The sequence below is a fragment of the Podarcis gaigeae genome, assembly GCF_964106915.1.
Source record: "Podarcis gaigeae genome assembly, chromosome: 18".
NCBI classification, from domain to species: domain Eukaryota; kingdom Metazoa; phylum Chordata; class Lepidosauria; order Squamata; family Lacertidae; genus Podarcis; species Podarcis gaigeae.
In genome coordinates, this window is record NC_139696.1 from 6,613,331 (window position 1) to 6,625,617 (window position 12,287).

Genomic DNA, 12,287 nt, shown 5'->3' on the forward strand with positions numbered 1-12,287 from the left:
TACAAATCTCCTCTTGAGATATTTGAGATATATTTCAAGGTGGCTCTCATATCTCTTCTCAGTCTCTTCTTTTCCAGGCTAAACATACCCAGATCCTTCAACCGTTCCTCCGGCAAAGGAGGCTCTCTGAGTGCGTGCAGAGTGCTCTCACGGCCCAAGTCCATCTGATGACATGAGGACGGTTTGGCCTCCAGGCAGCGCCTCTCATTTTGGAAATGAAAATGGGACTAGAAGGGGCAGGGGGTTGGCCCAGCAACTAGAAGGCATCTGAGCATGTACAGAGTGTACGTCCCATGCACACATTTTCAGGACTGGCTCAGGAAACGTCAGGATGGGTCTCAGATCCTGAGTGGGAAAGGACCCCTCTGCCTGTTTCGAACCCATTTTCCTCAACAATATTGGTGGCGGTGCCTCTGTTTTCGCCCCTTGGCAGAATCCGCACTCCTGCCCCACCATCTGAACTTTGAAACCAGCCTCCTTCGTCCTTGAAAGAGGAATTGGACCTGGCAGGTAATCACACTTGACTCTGTGCCAGGAGGGAAAAAAAACTCCACTTCCCGATGGTTGCACGTCAAATCTCTGCCAAAGGCAGAGGCACGCACCAAAGCTGGCATTTCCTGAGCAGTTGGCAACCCCACAGCCCTCCAAGCAACTTGTCTCAGCATGTTAGATTCTTACAAAAGACCTTTTTAGTTTTTTCCTTGCAGGTTCTTCCTTCCCGCATGAGGCGACTCGGCCTTTATACCTGAACAAATATTTATTTGAAGATGATGGGAAGAGTCTGGATGAGGCCCGGGGTATTGTGGTTAGAAGGGGAAGGTATTTCACACACACACACACACACACACACACACTTCATAATTGGCTCTGACGTCGCCTTTCAGAGTATCATAGAATCATAGAATCATAGAGTTGGAAGAGACCACAAGGGCCATTGAGTCCAACCCCCTGCCAAGCAGGAAACACCATCAGAGCACTCCTGACATATGGTTGTCAAGCCTCTCCTTAAAGACCTCCAAAGAAGGAGACTCCACCACACTCCTTGGCAGCAAATTCCACTGTTGAACAGCTCTTACTGTCAGGAAGTTCAAAAGCTTTTCGCCATGACCTCATCATTTAGACCAGGGGTCAGCAAACTTTTTCAGCAGAGGGCTGATCCACTGTCCCTCAGACCTTGGGGGGGGGCGGACTATATTTTGGACAAAAAAATGAACGAATTCCTTGATGCTTTTAAAATCTGGTGCTGGAGGAGACCCTTGAGAGTCCCATGGACTGCAAGAAGATCAAACCTCTCCATTCTGAAGGAAATCAGCCCTGAGTGCTCACTGGAAGGACAGATCCTGAAGCTGAGGCTCCAATACTTTGGCCACCTCATGAGAAGAGAAGACTCCCTGGAAAAGACCCTGATGTTGGGAAAGATGGAGGGCGCAAGGAGAAGGGATGACAGAGGACGAGATGGTGGGACAGTGTTATAGAAGCTACAAACATGAGTCTAACCAAACTGTGGGAGGCAGTGGAAGATAGGAGTGCCTGGCGTGCTCTGGTCCAGGGGGTCACGAAGAGGCGGACACGACTAAACAATTAAACAACAACAACAACAAATAACCCAGAGATGTATTTTAAATAAAAGCACACATTCTACTCATGTAAAAACACACTGATTCCCAGACCATCTGCGGGCCAGATTGAGAAGGCAATTGGGCCAGATCTAGCCCCCGGGCCTTAGTTTGTCTACCCATGATTTAGACAAATCCCATCACATCTCCTGTCTTCAGCAGAACAACTAGTGGGATGTGCTGCGACAAAATGTTGTGGTGTATCCTTGTCTTCTAACAGGAGTGTTGCTGTTCAGAGTGCCTGGCAGCCAAGTCTTCTGCCATCACACAAAGAGAGTGAGAGAGAGACTTTTCTATTTTTCTTTTCTAACACTCAAGATTCAGCATGCTCAGTCCTCCCCAAAAGCTTGGCTTTTGTTTTGTTTTGTAGGAGTCAGCCTTAGGCATTTTTCACAGAATCAGAGAATTGTAGATGGGACCCCAAGGATCATATAGCTGAACCCCAACTCTGGCAATGCAGGAATCCTTAATTGTATTTCAGTTCAACAATTCCTTTGATAAAATACTTATTTTGTTATGTGCAAATGGCTTGAGATACCTATTAGCTCCATATAGCATATAAAAAAGGTAAAGTGGACCCCGACCATTAGGTCCAGTCATGGCCGACTCTGGGGTTGCGGCGCTCATCTTCCTTTATTGGCTGAGGGAGCTGGCGTACAGCTTCCAGGTCATGTGGCCAGCAGGACTAAGCCGCTTCTGGCAAACCAGAGCAGCGCACGGAAACGCCGTTTACCTTCCCGCCGGAGCGGTACCTATTTATCTACTTGCACTTTGACGTGCTTTCGAACTGCTAGGTTGGCAGGAGCAGGGTCCGAGCAACGGGAGCTCACCCTGTCAATGCGGGGATTCGAACCGCCGACCTTCTGATCGGCAAATCCTAAGCTCAGTGGTTTAGACCACAGTGCCACCCACATCCCAATTGAAGGGGCCCTTTATACGTCCAGCTGTCCTTTGTCAACAACAAATTGTCGCTGTTTTTTGGGTTGAATATATGCTATGTGGTAATTTGTGGACCTCATAGGTATCTAAAGCCATTTGCACATGTTGCCATGCAAGCAAGCCATGTACATTTCCAAAATATAAGATAATAAACAAATAAAATAAAGCCTGTTTTGTGCTGTGTAGGTTCCTGTGATGTAAGTCCTGCTAGCCTGCTCCCTAAAATATCACTGGTTTGCTCCTTTCTATATATAGGGTGCCTGCATTCTGCATGGACTGGTTGCATGGCAATATGGGCAAATGTCCTGAGATACCTATTAGGTCCATAAATGACCATATAGCATATATTCAACACACAAAAACAGCGACTATTTGTTGCTGACAAAGGACAGCTGGACATAGAAAGGGCCCCATTACCTTCAATAGCTTAGGACCTCATTGAACCTAAATCTGGCCCTGCGCCCAGCCACCAAGAATCCTGTGGGTTGTCATTTATCAAGGATGCTGGGAACTGCAGTTCTGCAAGGAGCAAACTACAGTTTCCGGCGATTCTTTTTTTTAAAATAATATTTTTTATTTTTTTATTTTTTTTAAAAAAAATATTTATTAAAATTTTTAAATACAAATGCAAAAGTAATAAACAATATAACATGTATCATAACATAGTTTCATAGCTTCTTTGGACTCCCTCACGTCTCCCGCTCCCACTTACATTATTGTAGATTTTTACCAGCAATTTATCATCTTGTTTGCGTTCTTATGTCCCGCTCTTTTAAATATAATATAATAATTCTCCAAAAAAAATTATATTTTCCTCAATCTCACTTATCATCCTAATTCCATCTAATTTAGTGGTGCTCAATTATTTGTGATCTAGCATCCTTCTTAACATTCAACCAAATTGCAATATTTTTGTAAATAAATCTTAAATTTCTTCCAGTCTTCTTCAACCTTCTCCTCTCCCAGGTCTCGGATTCTGCCGGTCATCTCAGCCAGTTCCATGTAGTCAATCAGTTGCATCAGCCATTCTTCCAGTGTGGGTAGATCTTGAGTTTTCCAATGCTTAGCAATGAGTATCCTTGCTGCCGTTGTTGCATACAGGAAAAAAGTTCTGTCCTTCTTTATCACCCTCTGGCCGACAATACCCAAGAGGAAGGCCTCTGGTTTCTTAGGGAAGGTATACTTAAATACCTTTTTCAACTCATTATATATCATTTCCCAGAAAGCCTTCACTCTAGGGCACGTCCACCAGAGGTGAAAGAAAGTTCCTTCATTTCCTTTACATTTCCAGCATTTGTATTCAGACAAATGGTATATTTTGGCAAGTTTGACTGGGGTCATGTACCATCTATATATCATTTTCATTACATTTTCCTTCAAAGCATTACATGCAGTGAAGTTCAACCCAGTGGTCCACAACCTTTCCCATTCCTCAAACATAATGTTATGCCCAATGTCCTGTGCCCACTTTATCATAGCCGATTTAACCATTTCATCTTGTGTGTTCCATTTTAACAGCAAGTTATACATTCTTGAAAGTACCTTAGTCTTAGGTTCTAACAGTTCTGTTTCCAATTTCGATTTCTCCACCTGGAACCCTAGCTTTTTGTCATTTTTAAAGACTTCTTTAATCTGAGCGTAGTGTAACCAGTCTCGCACTTTATCCTTCATTTTCTCCAAACTCTGCAATTTCCAGTTGTCAATATTTTTTATTTATTTTAACATATAAATTATAAAATGTACCACAAAACTGATCACTTATACAATCTTTTTAGACTTCCATCAGCACCTCTGATGATCCACCGTTTTAACCACTTCTTATGCATTTCTTAACTTTATATTGCCTTTACATCTCTTAACAAATCATCATTCCCCTTCTCCATTTTTGCAATACTTCCAATAATACTCCTCACAAAACTTCTTGCAAACCTACAAATGTCGTCTGATTTTCACAAATACTTTTCAGATAGTCCGTAAATTTACTCCAGTCTTCTGTGAATGTCTGGTCTCGCCGGTTTTGAATCCTTCTTGATAGCTTATCTAATTCTGCATAGTCCATTAACTTCATCCTCTATTCTTCAATCGTTGGTAACTCTTCTTGCTTCCATTTTTGGGCCAATAATATTCTTGCTGCTGTTATTGCATATCAAAAGAGCTTACATTCCTTTCTGTTTATATCACTCCCCACAATGCCCAATAAAAATGCTTCTGGTTTCTTTATAAATGTATATTTTAACATTTTTTCCAACTCATTATATATCATCTCCCAGAAGCATTTCACCTTTTTACATTCCCACCACATGTGATAAAATGTTCCCTCTTTTTCTTTACATTGCCAACATTTATTACTGACTTTATACATTTTCACTAACTTGACAGGTCTAATATACCATCTATACATCATTTTCATCACATTTTCTTTTAGGGCAATTCTTTGGCCGAAGCCGTACACTTTGAATGTATGGCCTGTGACCCAGGGGAATGAGGAACTTGGCACAAGAGTTTACTGACTCCGGTTATAAAGCGTAAGGGCATTAAACTCACAAGCTCCTGCACAAATCTGGCACAGTTAGTAGATGGAATTTGGCGCCTAGCCAAAGAGGCTGAAGGTGGATTTAGGTTAGCTGCACTTCCCTCTAGCTGCATTTCCTGGTGGACCTGCTGCATAGGAATGCAGAAGTAAGGCCACCGGACCACTGAGAGAGCAGGAAGGATTTGTGGCCTCTTGGGGAAAGCCACTTCACAAATCTTCTTGATTTCATTATATATCGTGCCCCCTAAAGCCCTTTGCCTGAATATTCAGGAGAGACTAAAGAGAACACTTTTTCACATACCCTCCAACATTTCTCCGATGAAAATAGGGAAGTCCCATTCCATAATGATATTTTAAAAATAATAATAATATGTATTTGGTTTTTCAAATTAAAATTTTACAGAGATATGTCAAACACAAATAATAAAAACAAGATTCCAAGGAATCGCCTGGACTTCCATCCTCCCCTTTGTGGGTCCTATTGGTAATCATTTCCTCCCACATCTTTTGTTGTTGTTGTTATTTAGTCGTTTAGTCGTGTCCGACTCTTCGTGACCCCATGGACCAGAGAACGCCAGGCACCTCTGTCCTCCACTGCCTCCCGCAGTTTGGTCAAACTCATGCTGGTAACCTCGAAAACACTATCCAACCATCTCGTCCTCTGTCGTCCCCTTCTCCTTGTGCCCTCCATCTTTCCCAACATCAGGGTCTTCTCCAGGGAGTCTTCTCTTCTCATGAGGTGGCCAAAGTACTGGAGCCTCAGCTTCAGGATCTGTCCTCCCAGTGAGCACTCAGGGCTGATTTCCTTCAGAATGGAGAGGTTTGATCTTCTTGCAGTCCATGGGACTCTCAAGAGTCTCCTCCAGCACCATAATTCAAAAGCATCAATTCTTCGGCAATCAGCCTTCTTTATGGTCCAGCTCTCACTTCCATACATCACTACCCACATCTTTTAGGACGATCCAAATCTTTTACATCTCCATTGTGTCCAAAATTCACCATTAAACTATATATCACTAAAGTGATAATTCTGAAGGAAATCAGCCCTGAGTGCTCACTGGAAGGACGGATCCTGAAGCTGAGGCTCCTAGACTTTGGCCACCTCATGAGAAGAGAAGACTCCCTGGAAAAGACCCTGATGTTGGGAAAGATGGAGGGCACAAGGAGAAGGGGACGACAGAGGACGAGATGGTTGGACACTGTTCTCGAAGCTATGAACATGAGTTTGACCAAACTGTGGGAGGCAGTGGAAGACAGGAGTGCCTGGCATGCTCTGGTCCAGGGGGTCACGAAGAGGCGGACACAACTAAACAACAACAAATCACGGTGTGTTGCTTATTATGTCTTGGAAAATGTATGGATTAACTGTATAAATAGTGAAACTCAATAATAAAGAATGTACAGTGGTACCTCGGGTTAAGTACTTAATTCGTTCCGGAGGTCCGTTCTTAACCTGAAACTGTTCTTAACCTGAAGCACCACTTTACCTAATGGGGCCTCCTGCTGCCACAAGAGCACGATTTCTGTTCTCACCCTGAAGCAAAGTTCTTAACCCGAGGTACTATTTCTGGGTTAGCAGAGGCTGTAACCTGATGCGTCTGTAACCTGAAGCGTATGTAACCCAAGGTACCACTGTATCACTGATAAAATGTTGATTTTCTTGTGTCAAAATTAGGGTACCCCTAAACATTTTTAAGGGACGCGGGTGGCGCTGTGGGTAAAAGCCTCAGCGCCTAGGGCTTGCCGATCGAAAGGTCGGCAGTTCGAATCCCCGCAGCGGGGTGAGCTCCCGTTGCCCGGTCCCAGCTCCTGCCAACCTAGCAGTTCGAAAGCACACCAGTGCAAGTAGATAAATAGTTACCGCTTTCTAGCGGGAAGGTAAATGGCGTTTCCGTGTGCTGCTCTGGCTCGCCACATGCAGCTTCGTCACGCTGGCCACGTGACCCGGAAGTGTCTGCGGACACCGCTGGCTCCCGGCCTATAGAGTGAGATGAGCACACAACCCTAGAGTCTGGCAAGACTGGCCCGTACGGGCAGGGGTACCTTTACCTTTACCTTTAAACATTTTTAAAGAAAAGAAGCACTGATGATTATGATTTCCAACACTACAATGCTGTGATGCTATAATTCCAGTGATGCCAGATTTTTTTGGGGGGGGGGGTTGCTTGGGGCCAGGAACCCTTCCCCTGTGGCACTTCGCAGAAAGATGCTAGGTTCCTCTGTCAGAGTCACTGCAGCGGGTTGGGCTAGATGACCCCTGGGGACCCCCTTCCAGTTTCACAATTCTTCTTGTTGTTGTTTAGTCATTTACTCTTGTCCTCCTCTTCATGACCACCTGGACCAGAGCACGCCAGGCACTCCTGTCTTCCACTGCCTCCCGCAGTTGGGTCAAACTCATGCTGGTAGCTTCGAGAACACTGTCCAACCATCTCGCCCTCTGTCGTCCCCTTCTCCTTGTGCCCTCCCTTTCCCAACATCAGGGTCTTTTCCAGGGAGTCTTCTCTTCTCATGAGGTGGCCCAAGTCTTGGAGCCTCAGCTTCAGGATCTGTCCTTCCAGTGAGCACTCAGGGCTGATTTCTTTCAGAATGGAGAGGTTGGATCTTCTTGCAGTCCAGGGGACTCTCTAGAGTCTCCTCCAGCCCCATAATTCAAAAGCATCCATTCTTTGGCGATCAGCCTTCTTTATGGTCCAGCTCTCACTTCCATACATCACTACTGGGAAAACCATAGCTTTAACTATAGAGACCTTTGCTGGCAAGGTGATGTCTCTGCTTTTTAAGATGCTGTCTAGGTTTGTCATTGCTTTTCTCCCAAGAAGCAAGCGTCTTTTAATTTCGTGACTGCTGTCACCATCTGCAGTGATCATGGAGCCCCAGAAAGTAAAATCTCTCACTGCCTCCATTTCTCCCCCTTCTATTTGCCAGGAGGTGATGGGACCAGTGGCTATGATCTTCCTTTTTTTGATGTTGAGCTTCAGACCATATTTTGCGCTCTCCTCTTTCACCCTCAATAAAAGGTTCTTTAATTCCTCCTCACTTTCTGCCATCGAGGTTGTGTCATCTGCATATCTGAGGTTGTTGATATTTCTTCCGGCAATCTAGCCTCCTATAATTCCTGCGCTGCAGAGGCTACATGACCCTCGGATGTCCTTTGCAATTCTAGGATTCTATCATTTGAAGACCCTCCCGGGCAGGTCCTGTTCCTGCGCTTCCTCTCCTTTGTCTTCCCTTTCTCATTCCCTTCTTCTTCTGCTCTCCCTCCCTCCCTCCTTCCCCCTCTCTCCTTTGTCTTCCTTTCTCTCCCGTTCTCCTTTCCTCCCGGGGAGAGGCGGGGACAGCCGGGAGCCTCCGCGCTGTGACGCGCAGAGGAAGCAGCGAGGGGGAAGAGGAGCCATGGCTGCAGCAGGTACCCGGGAGGGAGGCGGGGATCGGGGCCCGTAGGCAGCAGGGAGGGAGGGAGGGAGGCGCGCTCCCGGCCCGGCTCGGATCCAGACCCTCTTTCTCCCCGCAGCCAGCCCAGCTCAGAGGATGGGCTCTCGGCCACGTAACCTGCTTTTGCAGCTGTGCGCCCGGGGCGCGCGGCTCCCAGGCGGACTCCTGCCAGGATGGAGAGCGCTGGTCCTCTGAGCGCGCACAGACGGCTGCAAAGCCCAAACTTAAAGGATGGAGAAAGGTGCTGATGTTGGGGCTGCGCATCCGCAGCTCCTGCTCATTTATCTCCCTGCCCCGATGGGTTGTAGCCCTGCTCAGAGTAGACCCATTGGAAACAATGGGCGTGACTAACAGCGGTTCTGTTGCAGAGTCAAGATTTATATGCATCATCTGTCGGTCTCTCTCTATCCATTCATCCATTCTTCCATCCCTCTGTACGACTACTGTATATTAATTTTTGAATTCTGAATTTATTGTCATTCACGTTTTATACTGTATTTTATGCTGTTTTTTGTTGCATCCATTAAGTGTTTTAAAGTTGTTGTTAGCCGCCCTGAGCCCGGTTTTCTGAACCGTGAAGGGCGGGGTATAAATAAAAAAATATTATTTTATTTATTATTAATTTTGCAAAATTTATATGCCGCATAATTGTAAAAAAAAAAAAAAACCACCCTACAACCATCAATCCTTGCTAATACATTTTCACAAAATTTAGACACCACGATTGTAAGACAAAAAAATCCCCAAACCTCAAGGCGGTTTGCAGAAAGATAAAACAACAACAGAGACAAGTAAACAACAACAACTATTCAATAATATATCCAGTGAAAGGCAGGGCCCACCTATCCTAAACATCTATTCGTTTATTCATACCGGGGTTTTTTATATTAATAGTTTATTAAGAAAGTTTAATTTATAGGAAGAGAGTGAGAAAGAAAGAAAGAAAATAAACCAATGCAGTGGTACCTCGGGTTAAGTACTTAATTCGTTCCGGAGGTCCGTTCTTAACCTGAAACTGTTCTTAACCGGAAGCACCACTTTAGCTAATGGGGCCTCCTGCTGCTGCCGTGCTGCCGGAGCACGATTTCTGTTCTCATCCTGAAGCTAAGTTCTTAACCCGAAGTACTATTTCTGGGTTAGTGGAGTCTGTACCCTGAAGTGTATGTAACCTGAAGTGTCTGTAACCCGAGGTACCACTGTAGTCCCTTCTGCTTCCCATGTTGGGTCTATGCAGGCTGTAAGCTCTAGAACCTCTTTCCTTCCCCTTCTCTCATTCGCTCTCTCCAAACTCGTTGGACTCCCTCGGTTTTGTCTTGTATTCTCACTTGGGACGCAAGGAAGTATCCTTCACTCTGGAGGAACGGGAGGAGGAAGAAGATTTGCCATGAGGAGCGGGGCTGGTTGCCAGATTAAACAAAGCTTCAAATAAAGTGGTACCTTGGTTCTCAAACTTAATCCGTTCTGGAAGTCTGTTCTAAAACCAAGGCGTTCCAAAACCAAGGTGTACTTTCCCATAGAAAATGCAGAATGGATCAATCCATTCCAGACTTTTAAAAACAACCCCCAAAGCAGCAATTTAGCATGAATTTTACTCTCTAACAAGACCATTGCTCCATAAAATGAAAGCAATAATCAATGTACTGCACTATAAAATAAATAAGACAGTATTGTAGGCAATAAAAATTTAAATTTTTTTTTCCTTATGTTCACTGATGATAGTCATTGTTTGAGTGGGGGGGCTTTTATCCATTTCCGCAGTCACACAATCCATCAGTAGCTGAACTGGGTTCCACACAGTCGCAGAAACAAATGAAGCGAAAAAGCCTCAAAAACAAAAACGCAAAACAAATAGCAAAAACAAATGCGCCAAACTTAATCCGTTTTAGAAGTCCGTTTGACTTCCGAAATGTTCAGAATCCAAGGCGCAGCTTCTGATTGGTGCAGGCCCCCCGGAAACAATAGCTGACAGCCGCACTGGATGTTTGGCTTCCGAAAAATGTTCGAAAACTGGAACAGTTACTCCTGGGTCTTTTGTGTTTGAGAATCAAGACATTTGGGAACCAAGGTACCACTGTACCACTCTAATTAGGGGAGTGGGGAGATCGAGGGGCCTATGCAGCTGCAACCTCAGACATCTAATCTTAGCCAAATCAAACATATGCCCCTCCTCTATACAAGGGGTCAGGGGACGCATCGCAAGTGGTAACACCAAAGTCGTGTCCACCAAGAACTGTCCCGCTGATCTTCAACTTCATAAGGACTAAGGTAAAGGGACCCCTGACCATTAGGTCCAGTCGTGGCCGACTCTGGGGTTGCGGTGCTCATCTTCCTTTATTGGCTGAGGGAGCCGGCGTACAGCTTCCGGGTCATGTGGCCAGCAGGACTAAGCCGCTTCTGGCGAACCAGAGCAGCGCACAGAAACGCCGTTTACCCTCCCGCCGGAGCGCTACCTATTTATCTACTTGCACTTTGACGTGCTTCCGAACTGCTAGGTTGCCAGGAGCTAGGACCGAGCAACGGGAGCTCACCCCGTCGCAGGGATTCTAACCGCCGACCTTCTGATCGGCAAGTCCTAGGCTCTGTGGTTTAACCCACAGCACCACCTGCGTCCCGCAGCCTAGAATAGCCTTAGCCTTCCAAGGAGAAGAGTTGGTGGAAGAGGATAGGAATAAAGTCAAAGTTTATCTTCAAAAATATTGTAAAATTAAGGATTGCTAGAAAGATGTTGGGAAAAGAAAATTATGTGGTTTTCGTAGACATGACATAAAGGATTAAGTTAAAATGGGTTGGTGAAAGAGAGAATGTAAAATTATAGTATATTAAGACAAATTATTAAGATAAAAATAAGGTTGGAAGGATTTGCTGAAATAACAAATTGAATTAGAATACAAAAATGGGAGGCGTGAGGAGGTCAAGGAAATAAGTGAATGTAGTAAGTGATGTACAGGTTTGACTTGTTTTTTATCTTTTTTCTTCTGTTTTCTGGTTTTTGATGATGTTTTTTTCTTTTTATACATGTATTGTTTTTTCGTTTTTTCTCTGATTGTTATTATTTTCTCTTTTTTGTAATCTTTAAAATCTTAATAAAAAAATTATTCAAAAAAAATAATAATAGAATAGCCTTAGCCTTTTTCTGCTACTGCATCACACTGTGGACTCACGTTAAGCTTGTGGTCCACCGAGACCCTTAGATCCTATTCACACATGCTTCTAGTAACTTGGGTGTCCCCATATGTGCATCTGGTTCTTCCTACCTAAGTGCAGAACCAGACATTTGTCCCTATTAGAATTCCATTTGCTAGCTTGGGCCCAGGTCTCTGCAATCTGTTAAGGTCATTTCGAATTCTGATTCTGTCTTCTGTGGCATCAGCTACCCTTCCCAGTTTGGTGTCTACTAGATCTTGAGGGTGGGTGGGGGAATATTCCCAACCCTGCCTGGTTTTGCCAGGGATCGAACCTAAATTTCCCAGCCTGATCCCTCCCGGTTCCCTGATCATTCCTTCTGCGCTTACTCTTCCCAAACCATAGCTGTCAAGCGTCCCTTATTTGACGGGAAAGTCCCTTATCCCAGCGCCGTGTCCCGCTGCTGTCCCTTATTGATGATGTCCCTTAAATTTCCCGGGTTTCAAAGGAAGCAGCTCCTCTCCCTCCCTCCCTGCCGGCCAGGGAGGAGGGAGGCTCCAACTGTGTTGCTTGGCTGTGTTGATCACCCAATAAGGAATCTAAGAACGACTGGGGGGTGGAGCTTGCATGCCTTGTGCCAATCA

General features: G+C 45.0%; 1 protein-coding gene across 2 annotated transcripts in view; it reads left to right on the top strand.

The window, feature by feature from the left end:
• Positions 1 to 8,407: 8,407 nt before the first annotated feature.
• LOC310835657 (MPN domain-containing protein-like) overlaps positions 8,408 to 12,287 on the top strand; it is a gene marked incomplete at its 5' end in the record, with an annotated part of 32,090 nt that continues 28,210 nt past the window's right edge. For both annotated transcript variants that reach the window (XR_014559723.1, XM_083720544.1), the window contains one exon: positions 8,408 to 8,494. Coding sequence is in view for 1 of the 2 variants with exons in the window: in XM_083720544.1 (XP_083576670.1) it covers positions 8,482 to 8,494 (13 nt within the window). The remainder of the gene's footprint in view (positions 8,495 to 12,287) is intronic.